Source organism: Lissotriton helveticus, chromosome 10 (assembly GCF_964261635.1).
Source record: "Lissotriton helveticus chromosome 10, aLisHel1.1, whole genome shotgun sequence".
Lineage (NCBI taxonomy): Eukaryota > Metazoa > Chordata > Amphibia > Caudata > Salamandridae > Lissotriton > Lissotriton helveticus.
The window spans coordinates 878,433,956-878,454,958 of NC_136071.1; the positions used below are offsets into that span (position 1 = coordinate 878,433,956).

General features: G+C 46.5%; 1 protein-coding gene across 6 annotated transcripts in view; it reads left to right on the top strand.

Moving 5' to 3' along the window:
- LOC144784606 (ATP-binding cassette sub-family B member 5-like) overlaps window positions 1-21,003 on the top strand; it is a 1,313,284-nt gene that overhangs the window by 1,087,127 nt on the left and 205,154 nt on the right. For all 6 annotated transcript variants that reach the window (XM_078663518.1, XM_078663516.1, XM_078663520.1 and 3 more), the window contains one exon: window positions 11,994-12,137. In XM_078663518.1, coding sequence (XP_078519644.1) covers window positions 11,994-12,137 — 144 coding nt within the window. The remainder of the gene's footprint in view (window positions 1-11,993; window positions 12,138-21,003) is intronic.

Below are 21,003 nucleotides of genomic sequence, written 5' to 3' on the forward strand. Positions count from 1 at the left end.
GTTGCAGAGGGGCAGAAACATTTCTACACAATGTACCAGGCAAGGATTCTTGGAGTGTCTACTGTTCTGTCTTATGGCCCATACTTTTCTTCTACCACAATTCACACCATTGGGAGCACACACAGCTGCTTGCTGAATATTTTATTCCCTATTTTGGTTTCTATCTTTTGTACATCTAAGTTCTAAGGAAGACCAGCCTTCAATTTAGAGAGCTAGAATTTGGGAAACTAAAAAAAGGTGCTATAAATGAGAGAGGGGGATGTTGTAGCAATGTGAGCGGTGAACTTAAGACGGGGACAAGAATGTGAGGGCAGATACCTGGAAGTGGAGTAGTCAAGATGTGAAAAGAGCTGTGAAATTTTGAGTATGATGAGAACTAGATTTTCTGTTCAGAGGTGGCTCTAGGCTCATGGCGGCCCTGGGCAGGGAGCGTAGGTAGGGGGCACCGGAAGAGGGGGTCCGGGCGGGGCGGAGCCCCCCGGAGCTCAGGAAGGTACCAGCAGGCCAGCAGTGGGTAGGGAAAAAAAGAAAAGAAGCCAATCAGGAACCAGGAGGAACGCAGGCACGGAGGCCAGTGAAGAGGGGGGTCAGGGTGTTTGGAAGTGGAACAGAGCCGGAGGCCGCCAAATTCCTACCAGGGGCCACCACGCAAATATGTATCCATCCTCAGAGGATTATCATATTAAGGATATATATTGGCGTGGTGGCCCCTGTGGTTTGGAGGCCCTGTGCAGGTGCACAGCTTGTACATGCCTAAGGCCGCCCCTGTTCTGTTCATAAAAGGGTGCCTCCCAGACCATGGATTTCAATCAATTTCCGAATTAGGAATCTATACCTTGTTCCTATTGTCGTCCATAAATGGATTATCCCTCTGAAAACATTTCAAAAATATATCTTGCTATCCCACACCTTTCAATTCTAAAGACATTTTTCACACAATTGAGACCGATTGCAGTTTGTCTTTTTACATCTTAGAATTAAATACACTTTTTACACACACATAGAAATATTAGTTAACAAATTGCACCATAAACACGTAAGATGACTGTTTTTTACATGCGATGTTGGACTTTGACACATACAAAACAAATTGGTTAAACAAATATCACATTTAAGGGGGCACAAAATGACTCACAATACAATAGCCCAATATTTATCTACAAAACCTATTTACAGACTCTTCCCACCTCATTATTTCTTTTTTTTAACTTCTTTTTATTGAACAATGGTCAGCATTCACAAGCATGTTCATAATAATAATTTGGGTTACATACGTTTCCAGTGACATACATATTCTGCTATACGAAAACATGATGTAAAAGCAACAGTCCCTTTGGAGTCCACCTATCCCGACCCTCTGTCTCGGCAGGCACCCTCCCCACCTACCTAGTCATGCCCCCTCCGAACCCCCTATAATCTCCCCATCGCTGCCAGATTATCTCCCATTTCTTGGGGCATCCCCTGCATTCATAGATTGTCCTTTCCGCCACACAGCACCAATCCAGGTCCTTATTCCACTGAGAGACTTTTGTCGGCTGAGTTGCCCCCCATGCCCCTGCAATATTCCTCTTAGTGACCATTGCAGCCACCAGTAACCAGATGCTCTGATAATTAGGCCAATTCTGCTCCCTCAACACACACAATATATGCCACCTGGCATCCATGGGGACTTCTTGCTCTAACGCTTCGGACATAATCCGAACCACTTTCTTCCAGTAATTCTGTATGATCGGGCAGTCCCATAGGATGTGAAAAAACAATCCCATCTGAGTACACCCCCTCTGACACTCCTCGGGTAAAATGCGCCCTAATTTAAACAAGAGTGTGCTGGTATAGTAGGACCTATGCAGTATTCGCAATTGGAATAGTCGGAATCGTGCCCGGATTGCCACCTCTCTGGGACTGTGCACTGCCTCCACCCAATCATCATCCTCTAATAATCCCACCTCGGATTCCCACGCCTCTCGCACCTTGAGTAGTAAGTCCGGTGAGTTGTTGACAATTGTTTTTACATGTATAGGACAATGCCTTCTCCCAAATTGGGTCCAACAATAACCTGTCTTCTAGTGGACTATACTCAGGGATCTGATCCGCATCCTTAAGGTGGCTGCCTGGCGCATGCTTCAGTTGCAGATATTTATAGTACTCCGTAGGTGCCAACTGGAAATTTTTCTGTAGCTCTGCAAATGACAACACTGGCTTTCGATTAGTTTCCATTTTGAGAAGCCCTGTAGCCGACCCACCTCCCAAAGCATTCCACTGACCCACTGGGGAGTCTGTTCTGTTCTCCCAGCCCAAGAATTGGTTAACCTTAGTCCATGTGGTCAGCACTATTTGGGTATGTGGGGGCAGTACGTCCTGTGTCTCCCGGCCATATTGTGCCCGCAGATAGCCGCCTGCCCCCATCACCCAGTGATCAACCCTATATGCCGGGTCATTCCTATCCATGAAGGCCCAGTCATTAATTACCATAAGATGCGATGCCTAGTATTACTTTTGAAGGTCAGGGATTGCTAAACCTCCCTCGTACACCCCTTTTTGCAATTTAGGCAGTGCAATCCGTGCGCCCCCTGTCCCACTGCAACGTTCTTAACTCATTGTCTACGTCCCTGAAGAATGTATCTGGTATGTGACAGGGGGTGTTTTGTATAACATACAGTATTCGAGGTAGAGACATCATCTTGAAGAGAACTGCTGTTCCCATCAGGAGATTGGCAGCTTCCTCCAATGTGCGATGTCACTCCTCAGGTGTTCCAACTGCGGCTTTAGATTCTCCGCCAGAAATGCTTTGTCAGATGTTTCAATCTGTATGCCCAGGTATTTAAAACTGACTTTAATCTGGAGTTTGGAGTCGGCGCCCAGTTGTGGTGGTGGTCAATCCTACAGCATATACAAGAGGGATTTATCCCAATTGATCTGATACCCGGAGTAGCCCTCAAAAAGTTTGAAGATCTGGAGTAACCGGTTAATTGTAAAACGTGGTCTCATTGCGTACAAGAGGACATCGTCGGCATATAATGTTATTCTTTCCTCCCTCTGGTCGCTCCCATGAATACCCAATATTATCGGATCCCCCTGTAGACCACACCACCAGGGGCTCGAGCGCCTGTGCAAACAAAATCGGCGAGATGGGGCACCCCTCTCTTATGCCCTTCTGTACGTAAAGGAGCGGGACACCGAGCCATTAACGTGGACCCTTGCCATGGGTTGCATATATAACAGCTTGATCAATGAGAGGAACTGGGAGCCGAAGCTGAACCTCTTCAAGCCCTCAAACTGATAGTTCCATTCATTACTGTCAAACGCCATGCGGGCGTCGAGTGACAGAAGTGCCGCCGCCACACCTGGGTCGGTCCATACCATATTCATTACCCCATATAGTTGACGCAAATTGAGTCTGGTACTTCGATGGGGCATAAAGCCCAACTGATCTGGGTGCATCAAAGTCATAATGGCCACCAAAAGTCTATTCACCAAAACCTTAGCCAAAATTTTAACTTCTAAATTTAACAATGAGATCGCCTATACAAATCGCACTGGCCGCCGGTTTACTTGCTTTGGGTATTACCACTATTGTTGCTGTACGGTGGTCAGTTGGTAGCGAACCACGGTCTCTCGCCTCATTAAACATGGCTAATAGGTATGGAGCATTTGTGTTGGCAGTACATTTGAAGAGTTCCACCGTTAGCCCGTTGGGTCCCGGTGCCTTCCCTGCTTGCAGGTCTTGAATGGCCACCACTATTTCTTCCCTCGTTATCTCCCTGTCTATAGATCCTCTGTCCTTCTCCGCCATCACTGGTAGATGCATTTCCGCCAAAAGTTCACAACAGTCATGGGCCAACCTAACTGTAGTCGATTCATAAAGCTCCTCATAGTAGTCAGCGAATACATGTGCTATGGCCTCTCCTGCCGAGTGCCTATTCCCATCTCTGTCCATTATTTACACCACCCAGTTCCTCTCTCTGTCGCGTATTTCTAACCATTCAATTATTTTATTAGCTTTATCCCCTAAATCATATACTCTTTTCTGCGTTGCAGGGCAGCCGACCTCGCTGCATTACTCGCCATATCCAGAAGTTCGCGTCTACGAAGGTCAACTTGGTGCGCCAGCTCCCTATCCTGTCTCCCACCTGCCAAATATAGTGCTTCTAACTCAAGTATGGCCATCTCTAGCTTATCACAATGCAATTTTCTCTCCTTGTTTTCTGCCCCTATACATGCTTGGACGTGCCCTCTCATTACCGGCTTAAACGCTTCCCAGAGAGGGCCAGCCTCTTCCACAGACCCTTCATTCTCCTGAAAGTAAAGTTGCGCTCGCTCCTGAGCCCTTTGGGCAATCTCTTTATTCTGAAAAAAACATGCATTCAATCTGGGTGGCAAAGCATATTGGCGGGTCGGGCATCTCACCGTTATTTCCACCGGGGAGTGATCTGATATACCACGGGGTCCAATTCTTGCGTTAGCGAACCACCCCTCGCCCCCTCGATGTGTCAGTATATGATCTATTCGTGAATAACTGGCATGGGCGGCTGATTAAAAGGTGTACTTTTGTATACCCGGGTCATGTAACCTCCAGAGATCGATCAGCCCAACACCTCATTATTTCTGGGGATCAATATACAATATCGCAACCATCTGTGGCTGTGACCTAACTGGTGCCCTTAGGGTGATTTAGATTGGGAGCCCTTTCTCGTTCCTCTTTCTATTCTGTTTTTCCTACTACTCTATGGCCCTATAGAGGTCAGAGTTGTACTGGTATTTCGGGGTAGATTCCCGACTTGCTTCTCCCGTTGTGCATAATCGCTGTGCACTGTGTTTTGCAGTAAATGGAAAATCTTGGCTTCAGACTGTTCTAGTGGCGGCCTATGGAGCTGCACCCTTTTATGAACAGTTTATATTTATTCCAGCCTCCACAGTCCAGAACTGAACCACGCCCCAAACTAGGAGAACTGGATTTTCGGCAGCTCAATCAAATTGTATCCAGGAAGAGCAAAACACATAATTAGGGTATGATGCTAGTATTACAACTAGAAATACAATGTTCCCACAATGGCCACAATGTTTCAATACTGGTATGAATCCTATTCTTAATATGATATAGGTGACAGAGACACAACATTCCTTTTTACTTTCTTCGAAAATATGTAAAGCTTTTTATTTTCAATTTATCAAATGCTTTAATATTTTTATATTTTTTCATTATACTTCATAAAAGAAACATTTTACTACATATACATTTCATAAATATTTTCATGGTTCATACAATAGAAAAGACATAATATGACAATAGCTATAAACATAGAAAAACAATTTGCCCAAATAATTATACCCCTGGTGGCATACAATCAAACACAACATTGTGGCCATTGTGGGAACATTGTATTTCTAGTTGTGTCTTTTCTTTCCCCTCTGTTCCCTGGCTGTAATTAACTGTTGAGGGGGTCCCATCATTCTTGCTATGATGCTAGTATTAGCACAGTGGCAGAATATTTGGGGTGAGATTACGCTATGCTGAACGTTAAATACAGAGTGCATAGAGATATTTAGTCGTACTGGCAGATAACAGTAAGCATTGAATATTGGGAGAAGCCAGGGTTTTAAAACTTTTCAGGTGCTTAATATTTGCCAAATGTATTGACTATTACCCATTTCTCTTTTACTGGATGGCTGTGCAAAATGCACAAGGATGGGATATAAAAGCATAACTTCTTTATTATTTCCATTTGAAATATGAATCGAATAGACAATCCCCCCCCCCTACAAAAATGTTCAAGGACTTTAGAAAGGTCCGCAATAAAAAAAAGTCTGATGATATTTTGAGTATTGGTTTGATGATGATGATGTTTACCATGTACTACTTCTAAGAATAACTATTGCTCTCAAAGATATGTTTGTTGGTGAATGAGTGTAGGCAAGCATAAGCAAAGCATTATGCCTGGCTGTGGTAAGCTGAACCGCAACCCTGCCAAGTACCACGCATAAGGGGTTAGACAAACTAATTTTTGTGCATTTGTCTGTACTAAAATGCGTTAGGCACGAACTACTAGCAGCTTCTGAGATGTTGCAGGACCTCTGGGGGATATAAAATAAACCAAAGGCGCAGCTGTCTCAAATAATTAGCTCCGCTCGGCCAAGGTGTGAAGTTGTTGCTGTGCTGATTCCGTTTTTAGGTTTCGCCTATTATCATTCGCTTGCGAATGTAATAGGCGAAAATTCAAGGGCTCGATCGACTAGTGAAACCACTGCGGTTTCTTCACAGTGCATGTGAGGTCACGTGGCCACAAAAGCGGGTCACGTGACCACACAAGCACGCGCATCTCCCTAATCCGCAAACAGCATTCATTCAAAAACACAGAAACCCCCGCCCCCATCCGGCTTCCCTCCGCGCATCTGCCTGCCACACTTCTCCTCCCCTCGCTTGCATTCCCGCCCCCCCCACCAGGCTCTTCCGCCCCCATCCGGCTTCCCTTGTTTAACTTTTGGTTGTAAAAGGCGCTTTCACGTGAATGGCGGCCCCGCCCCTTTGTTCAGACGAGCTGTGACTAAGGAAAGGCGCACATTGAAGTGAAAACGCTGCACGGGGCGCTTTTGCAAACAACCATTAGTAATGCGGTAGGTCTCGCATTTTCGCATTGTCCTGGTGAAAGCTTGCTTTTTTTCGGCTTTAGAGAGCAACAGGAATGTGAGGGTTGATTGCAGATGCAAAGCTGAAGCCACTACTCGAGCTTTAATCGCCGAGACAGAGAGCGCCGCCCCAGCCCCTGCAGCCTCTTGAAGCCCTCTGTTACTCGACAACGCTGGTGGCACTTTCACGTTTAGTCTCTTAGTCTTCCCCCTTCACACTTATCAAATCATGCCTTATCATTCATTTGATAAAAGCAATGCAGCGTGAAAAAGTAACTTTGTTCATTTTTAATGATTAATGGTGCCTTAGCCACTTCTAAGGATAGCTTGTTTTAGTGCGTGTGTGGCCGCTGCCCCAAGAAGTAAGACCTCCATTTTGCAAACGACGATTCCAAATCTCTCACGAGCATTCCTGCCCCCCAACAGGCTCTCCCGCCCCCATCCACGCGCATCTCCTCTCCCTATTCTCCCGCCCCCATCCGGCTTCCCTTCGCGCATCTGACCTGCCGTTTCAGACGCTCCTTCTGCCTTCTCCCCCTGACCTCATGCTGTGTTGGCTTTCCACTTAATAAACAAGTGAATACTGCAACCTCTTCTCCGTTAGTTCTTTACAATCCGCTCAGAGCGTCGCTGCGAGGCCTCCATGTCAAGTTCCCTGCAGCCCCCCCACCCCCCCACGTTTGTAGTGCTGGAGGAAATTCTTACTGACCCCTCCCCCTACAAGCTCATCACGCACATCTATGCTGGTATGCAGCTGACTGCACCTATCTGCTCTCCCTCTGCCCTACAGACCTGGTCGGACGACTTCAATGTAATGATCAGCGATGAACAATGGATGTATTGCTGCTCCCAGTCCAAGGCCTTATCAACGAGCTACAGGCTGCACCTGATACACTTTAAATACTTACACAGAACCTAATGGCACACCAGCGCGGCTGTTGAACATGGGACTTGTAATGCAATATGTTCGACAATTGCCATTCCTTGCAGACCACACAAAACCTGTAATCCACAGTGGCACGTATTGCAATGAGAAAAGCAGACAGCCTTTGGTACGTTTGTGTTTACTTTGGAACTCTGCCTCTTACACCCAGTCTTCCAACGTATTTTATTTCATGCAACTAATCTTCACGCAGCTGTTAACACTTCATAGACTGGCCCTGCTATTCATTTTGTAATTTATGTCCTTCCAATAAGGAAGGGCGAAGATGGTGTCGCTGATAAGTTTTGGACCAGGTATGCTAACTCTATTAATGCTCTGTTTATACTTTGGATACACATACTCATTTCCACACAACTATAATTTAATGTTCCCCTTTTTTTATTATTCTATTCCTCACAATTGGCCCATCTTTTTCTCTGTGTTTCTATCTTTTTTACGCCCTTTCTCTGCCACTTTCTCTTTCCCACCTTTCTCTCTCTAAATGCTGTCTTGATCCCCTCATAACCAAGGCCAGTGGAATTTATGCAATTTATGCAATTCTCCGGTCCTAGCCGTTTCCGCATGAAGATGGATTTGCCGCACAACCCATCATCTGTTGAATAATCTGCAGATTTTAGCACAAAAAATGTTTTTTACCACAAACAGATCAACAGATAATAAAAGGATGGCGACATGTGCTCCTGCGCAGTTGAAAGCATTTTCAAAGGTTGACTAGTCATCTTTCAGTCATTTAATGCTGCATTATAGATTTAAACTGGTAAAAACCACATGAAATATCTTTGTGGAGAGTTACGATGTATAAAAATGACAAAATAAAGTAATACTATTACAAAATGTGCCGTTTTACGCCACTTAATTTGCGTCTTATTGATGTATAATTGAATCAACCCTGCCACATAATTTGACCTTCCAGTGTTGAATAACTCCAATGGCAGCAATTATGATAGTGTAGTATATAGCGTGTTTATGTGTGCCTTCTGTCTGCCTTTGCTCCTGTGATTTATGTGCGAGTGCAGAATATTGCCTTGAGGTCTGTTTTTAAACGGTGTGTGTGCCTATTGGTCAAAGATATAACTTCAATGTGCTAGCATGTAGACACATGTAAGCACACATGCTGTTTCCTTTTGTTACCTAATTAAACTCCAACCTATCCCCTATGCAAAATGCTTGATTTTTATTTGCTGATAATGCACATCATCGGCAACTAAAACAAGCACTGGCGTTGCCAATAGGTTTCGCATTTGGAAAGTTGGAGCTATTGGTTTTGTAAATGACATTTTATAAATTGTTATTGACAATGCCAATAACGATATATAAATATAAAATGTCATTTACAAAACCAATGGCTCCAATTTTCCAAATGCGAAACCTATTGGCAACGCCAGTGCTTGTTACTTTTGCAATTAAGATCCTAGGGCCAGATGTAGGAGCCCTAATACCGGTCGGGAACGGCCGATTTCGGCCGTTTCCGACCGGTATTAGGGTTTTCAGATGTAGGAGCATGCTTTACAGAATAGGTATTTTACCGAATCTGTATTTACAGATTCGGTAAAATTACCGAATCGGTAAATACAGACTCGGTAAAAATACCGATTCTGTAAAAGCACATGTAGGTAGCACATCTTTGAGTGCCGCAGGCCTGTCAGATTCGGTATTTTACCACCCAATCCAATTGGATGTTAAAATACCGAATTCAGGTGTGCATGCACATGTGTGCATGCACACCTAGCCATGTGACAGACAGACATGCCTTTAGGGCATGTCTGTGTGCCACATGGCGCACATGCCTATTTTTGGGGTGCCAGAGGGTGTCAAAGTGACACCCCCTACACCCTTGCAAAATTCGGTATTTACCGATTCTGTAATTACAGAATCGGTATTGCCCATTGATTCCTATGGGCTTCAAGGCCCATAGGAATCAATGGGCAATACCGATTCGGTATTTACAGATTCGGTAAATACCGAATCTTAAAGATTCGGTATTTACAGAATCTGTAATACCTACATCTCCCCCCTTCATATTTACCACTTCTTAAATACCGAATCGGTAAAATTCGGTATTTAAGAAGTGGTAAATAAGAATTACCTACATCGGGCCCTAAGTTCCCGCAATGCATTACCAAAGCAAATTGAGCTGCCGTGACCAGCCAACTAGTGTGGTGCTCATTAGGAACAGTAGAGCAAGTAGCTCTACACTAAGGACCAAGAGCTGCAGAATATCAATCTGCCTCCCACGGTCCGTTGACCCCTATCTGGCCCCAAAACACTCTGGTTCAACCTGGCAGAATGACAGAATGGCAGGATCACAATACACATACAATACATATTATGTTCAATATTCATTCTGTCAACATTTGCTGCATGTTGAGACAGTAAGAAAGAACACATGGTCATGTTTATATTCTAAATAGAGTTAGGGCCTAGCCTTGCCAACTTAAAAAAACATGGCGTTTTTTCAAATGCAAATTATTTATGCCATAGCCATTATTTGTTATATAGAAAGTTGCACTAACAAGTTCTAGACCCCTTTCTTTTATTTTCAGCAAAATGAAATGGGTGTCTCCATCATTCTAGTGACCCAATAGAATTGCGCATAATTGTTGCATCTATGCTAGTTGACTAATATAGACCCCCCACATCAGCTCCATAAAGAAAGTTAAGCTAAGCCCCTTATTAGTTAGTGCTATCCCGATTTGGGCTAAAGCAAAACAGGAGTTTTTGCCCAAATCAGAATTAAGACTTTAGCCGCAAACACTGCACATATAGGGCCAGATGTAGGAGGCCAAATACCGGTCCGACCGGTATTTGGAGTTTCAGATGTAGGGGGCCTTAAATTTACCAATTCGGTATATTTACAGATTCAGTAAATTTACCGATTCTGTAAATTACCGAATCGGTAAATTTACCGAATCGCTAATTTGTGATGTAGGTGGCACTGAAAACAGTGCCACCGGCCCTTCAGAATTCGTTATTTACCATCAAATACTATTTGACGGTAAATAACGAATTCCTGTGTACATGAACATTTGTGTATGTACACCTGTGCCATGTGGCACACATACATGCCCTAAGGGCATGTATGTGTGTCAGATGGCACACAGGCCTGAATCAGGGGTGCAACAGGGTGTCAAAGTGACACCCTGTCCCCCTTGTCAATTCAGTAATTTTACCGAATCAGTATTTACCGATTCGGTAATTGCCATTGGTTCCTATGGGCCTCAAGCCCATAGGAATCAATGGCAATTACCGAATCGGTAAATACCGATTCAGTAATTACCGAATGTTACAGATTCGGTAAATAAATCGGTAAAAATACCTACATAGCATTTGCCGATTTGTAAATACCGAATCGGTAAGATTCGGTATTTACGAATCGGTAAATACTAATTACCTACATCGGGCCCATAGAGCCGTATCACAAAACATGTTCACTGGCACTATTTCATGTTATTGGTGGCAAGTGAAGGCACTTCTTTGCTTGCTCCAAATATATTTTACCACCGTATTATGAAAGCAGGATTCTTTCTGTGACTTCAGCGCTGTATCATATGGGAGCGCCAAGTTAAGGCACAGCTTCTGCCACCGTTTTGGGCTGACTTGTTATCTAAAGTAGGTGAAGCTGTAGCAGAGCTATTTCACATTTTGTAATGGGTCCTTATCACAGGAACCTTCAAGCATATACTGCTTCTGGTGGGAAATATAGCAGCATTTTTTGGCATATTTAGAGCAATTAAGTAAACATAACACAATGATATGCACAAAGAAACACTACACGTTTAAAACATAACAGGGCACATCAAAACAAAACAATAATAACAGAACGCAACTCAACAACCACAATACAGCATCATTAAATCACCTCACAACACACTGACAGAAACCTGTTTCAAAATACAGTGGTAAAAAGTGTTTGAAGCAAGCACTTTCGAGGGCATGAAATAGTGCTGCACTCAAAAATGTTTTGTGGTATTGCCCACCTTCCCTGATATTTGGCCCCTACACAGTTCACTAGAAAAACCCTGTGAAATATGAAGATGAAAAGTGCCCGTAATGAGGAAAAATGAGAGGACAACTGTGCTCAAACACTGAATTTTGCAAGTAATCTCCATTGCCAACTCTGAAGCTCCAGATACCATGGGGATGTTGCCATAAATGAAATGTCGTGCCCTGTGGTACTGGTATCTCTCTCTCTCTCTGAGGAAATTCCTAGCTGGTTTTGCCAGCATACCCATAATCAGGACCTAAGTTTTAAATTATTGCATACAGAGTTGGACCTAATATTGATGCCTAGTTAGAAACTTTTCTCAGCACGCCTTTCTTTTTTCATAATTGAAACCCTCGGTTAATACTCCTATAGAGTTGTTTCACCCAGCAACGACAGGCACGTACTAATAGAATATAACTGGCTTCCATTTTTCTTTTCTAGGATGATCTTCCAAATGTTTCTTTCTTCAGAATTTTGAGTTTGAACAAATCAGAATGGCCATACATAACCTTGGGCACATTGGCAGCGCTGTTTAATGGTGCAACGCATCCTGTTTTCTGCATTGTTTTTGCAAAGATTATAACGGTAAGTTGAAAGTATGTGACAGTTTTGTATTTTTTATGATGTGTCACTTGGGGGTGAAATTGGTTGTCTATGCCTGTGATTCTTGGGAGGAAAGCGAGGATATTTTTTACTCAACAGGAACAGTATAGCAAGTAGCTCTACACTAAGCACCAAGAGCTGCAGAACATCAATCCTCTGACCCTGCTCGCAGGCAGGTCGCTCCACACGCTGCTGCACGGTGCCACCTGACTGTGCCTGCCTCGCTGCCTGTACCCGCATGGAATTGCCTTAACTGTGTTGTTGTGTGCCTAATTGTTCACTCTGTGCCCATATTGCTTCTTCATTGTGCCTAATTGCTGTTTCACGCCTGCCTCGCCGCCCGCACCCGCTTTGTTCTGCCTGATTCTGTTCTCCTTTGTTATTTCTGTGCCCAACTTACTCTATACTCTCTCTGTGCCTATTTTGACTATTCTTTTTCACCAATTTGGTGCCCCTCGCCCGTTTTTCCCGCCGATGCGTCCCTGCGACCCCACCCCCCGCCCTCCCATTCACCACCCGCTCCCACCTCCCAGCTGCTCCTCCCTCCCACTTCCCCTCATATAGAGGCCGCGCAGCCCGTCTGCGCCTGGACCGCGCCCAGCGCCAGAACCGCTGGCCCTCGCAAACACCACGACGCCCGACTCCGCTACAACTACAGTGCCCTCCACTCACTCAACGTCGGACGATCACGCACCAGCTGCCTGGCCGCCCCGAAGCGCACCCAAGGACCCTTCTCCCTTCGCATCTGCAGCTTCAACAGCATCCGGCCCGCCCAAACCCACCTACCGAAGAACTCAACTTCCTCAGATGCATCCTGCTCAACACCTGCGCCGCCCACAAACACGCTGTCGAACAAGATCACCCGCAAGGATGGCACCAACGGAGCAGGAGGAGGAATTGCCATCATCCACAGGAACACTCTCAAAATCTCGACTTACACCGACCACACCCTTAGCACCGCCGAATACCTGCACTTTCAGATCCACCCCAACACCACCCTCACAGGTACCCTCATCTACAGACCCCCTGGACCCCGACCTCAGTTCGCCGACTTCATCAGCACACACGCCCTCGCCTCCAGGGACTACAACCTCCTCGGGGACCTGAACTTTCACCTCGAGAAAAACAACTACTCCAACTCTTCCACCTTGATCGCCAACCTCGCCAACCTCGGACTTAGACAACTGATCATAACACCCAACCACTCCGCCGGACACACTCTTGACCCCATCTTTTCTGCAAGCTCCCACGTCTTCTTCAACCACACCACCGAACTCCACTGGATCAACCAAAGCTGCATCCACTTCACCCTCCGGAAACGTACTACCGCACCTAGCAGATGCCTTGCCGCCGCTGGAGCAAAGTCACGAAGATCAGCTAACCACCAGCCTCGCCCAGAAGCCACCCGCAGAACTGACCGACCTCGACGCCGCAGCCCGTTACCTCAGACAGTGGATCAATGACTGCGCCAACACCCTCGCCCTGCTTAAGAAGCCACACCAGCAAGAAAGCCAGCTGGTTCACCAAAGACCTCCAGGCCTCCAAGCGAACCTGCCGAAAAATCGCAAAAATCTGGATCCGTGAACGAACACTGGAAAGCAACGCAGCCCACAAGAACGCCACCCACAGACACCACCACCTCATCAGATCCGCCACAAGGACCTCCTTCAAAGACCACCTAGACAACAACGCACACAACAGGAAAGAGCTCTTCAACATAGTGAAAGAACTCTCCAACCCAAGCTCCAACACCAACGACATCACACCTTCACAAGATCTGTGCACCTCTCTGGCCACCTTCTTCCATCGCAAGATCACAGACATCCACAACAGCTTCGACGCCATCACCACCCCGGCAATCACTGAGACCCCCGCTCCCACGAACACCACCCGCACCAACCGCCTGCTCTCCTGGACCAACGACGACGACACCATCAAGATCATGAACACCATCCACTCTGGATCCCCGGAAGACCCCTGCCCACACCACATCTTCAAAAAATCCAGCAGCACTATCGCACCCCATCTCTGGAAAACCATCAACATCTCCTTCGAGACAGCTGGAAGCGTGCAGAGATCAACGCCTTACTCAAGAAACCCAAGGCAGACCCCAAGGACCTCAAGAACATCCGACCCATCTCCCTGCTCCCGTTCCCGTTGAAGGTCATCGAAAAGGCCTTCAACAAACAACTGACCAGCTTCCTCGAGGAGAACAGCATCCTGGACCCGTCCCAGTCCGGGTTCCGCAGCAACCCCAGCACCTAAACTGCCCTCATCGCTGCCACCGATAACATCAGGACCATGCTTGACAACGCAGATACTGCAGCCCTCATTCTCCTGGGCCTGTCAGCCGCCTTTGACACGGTGTGCCACTGCATACTACGAACACGCCTCTACGACGCCGGAATCCTCTGCAGCGTAGCCCAAGGCTCATCCCTCAGCCAAACGTTGTTCAACGTCTACATGTCACCGCCCGCCCACGTCACATGACGGCACAACCTCAACATCATCTCCTACCCCTACGAAGTCCAGCTGATCCTCTCCCTCACCAAAGACCCCCACACCGCCAAAACCAACCTCCACGAAAGAATGAAGACCGTCGCCGACTGGATGAGAAACAGCCGACTGAAGCTGAACTCAGACAAGACGGAGGTCCTCATCTTTGGACCCACCCCCTTGGCCTGGGACGACTCCTGGTGGGCAACTGCGCAAGGAGTATCCCCTACACCTACCAACCACGCACGCAACCTAGGGGTCATCCTCGACTCGACTCTTTCCATGATGAAGTAGGTCAACGCCGTCTCCTCCTCCTGCTTCAACACCCTCCGCATTTGTTTGAGGCGACTCGGGAGCCGTTACAGAGCGTGTACTGAGGCAATTGTTTGGCAGTTTTGAAACCTAATGGAAGTGTTTTGTCATTGAAGATTAAGAACTATTGCAAGGGACGGCGTGTTGTGCTCAACCTAGCACATTAACATTACGTCTGGGTGCGGATTAACACCGTACACGTGGCACACCGATTGAGGCTGACCATTGATATTGGGGTCATTACATCAACGTGCACATTGCCCTTTTCCCCCCTCCCTCGTCCTGATGAAGACCCGCCCCTGAGGAACCTAACCACTCAGTATCTTGTTTTGGGTCGAAACGTCGACATTCCCCCCCTTATTGTGGAGCCTGTACCTAAGTTTCCCGGCCTTTCTCCCCTCCTCCCTTTCCCGTTGTCTCCTGTGCCAATTCAGGAATACGGAGGACTATTCAATTACGTGCCAGCAAGAAAGAACAACATTTTTTCCGAGCAATTTTTAGGACAGGCTGATCTATTGTTTTTAAATAATTCAATTTTTTTCTACACTGACCTTCTTGGTCGCTTTACACGAGCACTTACTTTCACCCTTTCCTGTGCACTCTTATTGATACTGAACCCTGTTTGTAAATATGTGTATATATTTCATATCTTCAAAAATATATATTAAATGAAGGAAGTCTCTCGGATTTTTTTGAGACATATCGACTTGGTTTTCTGTGTATTTTTTGTACTATTTGATGCTCTGGACTACTGTATCTGTCATGTTCTGACTTATATGAATTATATTTGATTTAATTCAAGACTGAAAAAAGTGATTGATTGAATTGTATCATTACATTGTATAGGCTGAGTTAATGTCTAGGACCATTTGTTGATTATAATACTTGCTACCCAGGTCCTTTGACTATAATTGGGTTACCCCTTGTTTTATAACAACAAGCCAGGACACATGCAGGGCCCTCCATCAATAAAAATCATCTAAGATAGATTTTAAATAGGATGCCCAATTAGCTCTCGTCCAGGTCGACAAGGTGGAGGTCAGGTTGAGATCTAGGTATCGGATGGCATGTGGGGCCCATTGGAAGGGGGTAAGGGACTGTATGGCGGAGGTCCAGTTTCGGTATCGTGAGAATTTAGGTTTGAGACTTGGACATATTGACCTTAAAGCTAAAGAACTGTTCGAAGTCAGTCAAAGCATTAACCACTGCAGGGAGAGAGGTTGCAGGCCGGGTAAGAGTGAGCAATAGGTCATCTGCAAACAAACTTAGTTTGTGAGGGCCCCTGCCAAAAGGGATGCCTAGGATGAACTCCATCTGACGGGTAGGGATGGCCAGGGATTTCCAATGCTAGGGCAAACAACAAGGGTAAGAGTGGGAACCCCTGTCGAGTGTCTCTCGCTAAGTGAATTGGCTTTTGTGTTGGCCATTGACTCGAATGGTGGCAGTAGAGGCCCGTACGAGGCCAGGATTCAGGAAAGCATGCCTGGCCCAAGACTAATCTTTGAAAGCACTGCTCTGAGAAATGGCCAACCAACCCTGTCAAAAGCCTTCTCCCCATCAAGCGAGAGAAGGAAGGCAGAGATATCATGGTGATGGGATTTCTCCACCAGAAGAGCAACCAACAGATGTTATCCACCCTTTGCCGATTACGAATGAAGCCAACCAGGCAATTTGCCCAAATCTTGGTGTAGATCTTGACATCTGTGATTATAAGAACAATGGGGTGATAGGAGGTGCAGAGAGAGGGGTCTTTACTGGGTTTGGGGATGTGGGCAATCTCCGCTGCAGTCCTTGTCGAGGTGAGACCTGTTTTGGAGGAGAAAGAATTAAAGAGTGCTAGCATGTGGTCCTTGATGAGGGGAAGAAAGGCTCGGTAGAAAGCAACGGGTAGCCCATCTGAGTCAGGCGTTTTACCATGGGTACGTCCCATAGAGAGTGCTGCAGTTCAGCAAGGGTAATAGTGGCTTCTAGAAGTACAGTGCGGGATGAGTCCATAGAGTCCCAGGCACAAGAGCTAAGATAGGAGTCTATAAGTTCACATGAGGTGTTTTCCCCAGCGTAGAGAGTTTGATAGACGCCATGGAATACCTGCTGGTTCGTCTGTTCAGCAGTTCTCCGGCACCTATTGTCACTGTTAATCTTAGCTATATGTCTACAAGCATGCTGCTGGTGTAATTTATGAGCTAGAAGTGCTCCCACTTAAACCCCCCCTCGGAGAAATGCTGTTCTAGGGCAAGCAAGAACATCTCTTATTTATTCATTCTATGGGTTCAACGTGGCCTGCTGCCTCTTACTGCGTTGGGAGGAAGTGGATTGATCGAGGCACACAAGAGTTTTAAGCTCCGAAGTTAAACCTGCCTCAACCAATTGGGACTCTCTCGCACGAGCAATAGCAAAAATGACTCCCCTAATAGTGGCTTTAACCACATCCCTGAGGGTGTGGCCCGAGGTCTCCAGAAGGTAATTGAGGTCAAAGTAGTTTGTGATCCCTTTTTGGATCTCAGCAACATCTACCGGGTCTCTGAGAAGTTGCGCAGAAAATCGCTAATGCGGCTGGACCTTTTGAAAGTTCCTACCCCAGTTGCACACAATTTCAACATGAGTGTGATCAGAGATGGAAATGTCCGAGATGGAGACAGTTTCTAACTCTCGGAGCAGGGAGTGAGTGATGAAGAGGTGATTTATTCTGGAGTATATATGTATATGCGAATAGAAAGAATAACCACGGGAGTCAGAGTGCCTATACCTCCATGCATCCACTAAGCCCAGGTCTTTAATATCTTTTTTAAGCACTACAGACATCACAACTGTGCCCTGTAAGGAGGTAGCAGTACGGTCTAGCTGAGGGTCCCATACCAAATTCAAGGCCCACCGTAAACTATGTCACTGCTCTTGTTCGTCAGCTGTTCCCGCAATAATGTCCTAAGGAAAGGGTCTTGTGTCTGATTAGGGGCATAAACATTAAGAAGCGTGATTAGGCAGGGACCCTGTTTGTAGGAGAGTAGGATCTGTTTACTGTGGTTACCGCCACTTTTTGCTGGTGTTGCTCTGTTTTTCGACTTTAGTCTGGCTGGGGTCCTGCTATCCAGGACCCCAGCCTAGCTGCTTCCTCTCTAAATTGATTGCAAGTACTTTAGGTACACTCCAATTTGGTTACAGTGGTACCCTTGTGAGTCCCTAGTATATGGTACGCCCGGTACTCAGGGCATAGGTACCCCAGAGGCCTACCAGGGGCTGCAGCATGTATTATTGCACCCCTGGGAAGCCTTCCAAAATGACACCAAAGGACTGCTACTGCAGCCTGGGTAATGCGGTGCATGCACCCCTTACTAAGATATAGGATACCTATATCTACCTTTAATCACTGCACATAGAAATCTATCAGTCACCCCTATGGCAGGCCTTATCAATCCTGAAGGCAGGGTGCTTGGTTTCGTGTGAGAGGGTGCCCATGCACGAGCAGGACCCCTCTGCAGCCTTCAGAATCTATTCTCTGGGGCTGTTCTGTGATGCAGCCAGATCATATACTCTTAAGTGCATCATAACCTCGCGGTAAACGCTAACTTTGGAAGGGCTGCATGGAAATAAGTTGTGTTTGGTGTCAAACACTTTGGAATCCTACCCCCTGCCAGTCCTGGCGGCGGGGGTAGAATTCCAACCTTCTAGAGGGAGAGACATGTACACACCAGTATACCTGGTACCAGTTTAAAAGAGCCCTGGCATCACAAAATGGATGCTGCGATAAAGACACAAGTCTGGCCTCCTGCTGCTGACCAAAACTCCGGCAGGGTAGGACTGGACAATAGGTTTCCTGTCACAGTCCCAGACAGGCTTTAGTGTATTCGGGTTGGGTGGGTGCACTCTGAGAGTGCTTTGAAGTTTGCACTGGGGGCACATTTGGTGTCCCTGTGCATAGTCCAGTTCAAACCGGTCGCAGGGCCTACCAGCCCTGCACTGGCGCGAAACTGGACAAAGGAAATGGGTGTAGCCACCCCTCTTTTCAGACCCTCCCATAGGTGGTTCCCCAGAGTATGTACAACCCCTTTCTTAGGTATAAGTAAGGAACCCCTTGCAACAGGACTTTAGATTACACCTGGACGAAACTCTGAAACTGAATCCTGGAACTTCGTTGCTCTACTAAAGACTAGAGGACGGAAGAATCTCCCTTGGGGTCCAGGAGTGACTCCCCTGCTTGGCAGGCACGAACAAAGCATTTGCCGGTCTGCATCTCCGAAGCTCCCACCAAACTCCGAAGTATTTGCAGCCCAGGAAGAGGATTTCCAGACTTCTCAGAGGCCGACCCGAGTCCCCAGCAAAGCTGAGACACGCAGCCTTCATGAGTGACGTGAAACTGGAACTCCTGTGCACCGTGCACATTTGCAAGTGCATTGACTACACAACGTCTCTTGAAGTTGTGCTTTGGGTTACTTGTAGCCCAAATGCCAAGCACCATCGGCACCGAAGATTGTGGGCCTATACTCCACGAGTGTTCCGTTAGCTCGCTTCTTGCATTTCCGCTCGGGCCCCTTCGCGATCCCTGGTCCATCGACCCTATGAAGGCAACTCTGATTTTCCTTGGGCTTCCCTGGTTGCTCCAGACGTGCCCTGACCCCCCACCCCGTGGTGAGTCCCTTGGAACTTGCTGGTCCACACCAAAACATTTCTTTGATTCCTGCGTGTATTGCTGTTGCCAGGTCTTGTTTGGTCCAATCCGGGAACCGACACCGCAGCACTCGACATTGTGGGACAGCTCGATTCCAGATCCTGGTCGTCGTCCACGCCTCCTTGTCCTCGTGGGTGAATAGTCAATCTTCACCTCTTTCACCTGAAATCACCTGACATCAGTGGGCCTTCGACTATCGTGCCCCTGGTCACTGGCACGTGACCCAGACTCTGTCCCCTCTGCTTTCAGATCCTTTTCATCTTCAATCCAGGCTTGGATCACACCGAACACTTTCCACTTCTACGGCAGCAGCACTTTGCATCAGATCGCCGTTGAAATCAATGATGATTCCCGACACCAAAGGACACCTATGCACCCGGCTACCCTGGGTGAGGTAACTCGAGAACTCCGGTGCTCCCGTGGGTGTTGGCCCTAGAACCCCTTAAGTCTAAAGGGGTTTGCTCAAAGATCTCTCCTAAGTGTCGTTTGTCTTTAAATTTCTAACCGCAACTTTCCCCATAGAAGCTAAGAGCGTCTCGCGGTTGTGTTCTCACACTGCATGCGTCCCCCGTGGGTCACCTGTGTCACTACCTTGGGTGGTTGCTTGTGGCCCCAGTGATTCAACAGGCTCTAGGCCTGGTGTCTAGTCAAGTTGTGGTTCTTATACCACTTTCTTAATATATGGTTTGGTATGCCCCTAGGGCTCAACATATATTGTGCTAATTTAATGTGTGCTATTAAGTGTAACTTATGTGTTTTGACCTCTAGCCTCATAAAGTGACTAGTAGGGTGTGTTTAGAATAAATACATATATTGTATATATATACCTGGTGTGGTTCTCCTTTCATTTGGTCATTCAAGAGATTATTGACTGGTAAAACAACTGCTTTACATTCCTCCAAGACTTAGCCTGAAGGTTGCTCTCCATAGCTACCACTAGGATAGCTTTCAATGAAGGTTGTCTTTAACCTATCACCTCTAAGGGGTTGTTTGGACTGGTGCAAGGTGCCCACTATAACTAGTGGACAGCATATGCTATGCCAACTTCTCACACCGTTGAAGGGTAATTTTCATCTAGCGACCTTTGACATATTGCACTGTCTTCAGTATCTTAGTTCAGAAGCCTGCCTTACACATGATGGTCACTCCTGTGGGGGCGTGCACGCTGAAGCGGTGAGGATATTTTGGGTGAAACGTAAGAGCGCCTCCCTCAGGAAATAAATCTCCTGGAGAAAATGACATTGAAGTCCTGTAAAAACAGACATCGCCATATTTGCTGTCTCTTAGTCAGGTAATTCAATGCCCTTACATTAAGTGAGAGTAGTTTAGTATGTTGTGCGGTGGGTATTGTGTGGAGGGTGTGAAGAAGTGAGGATA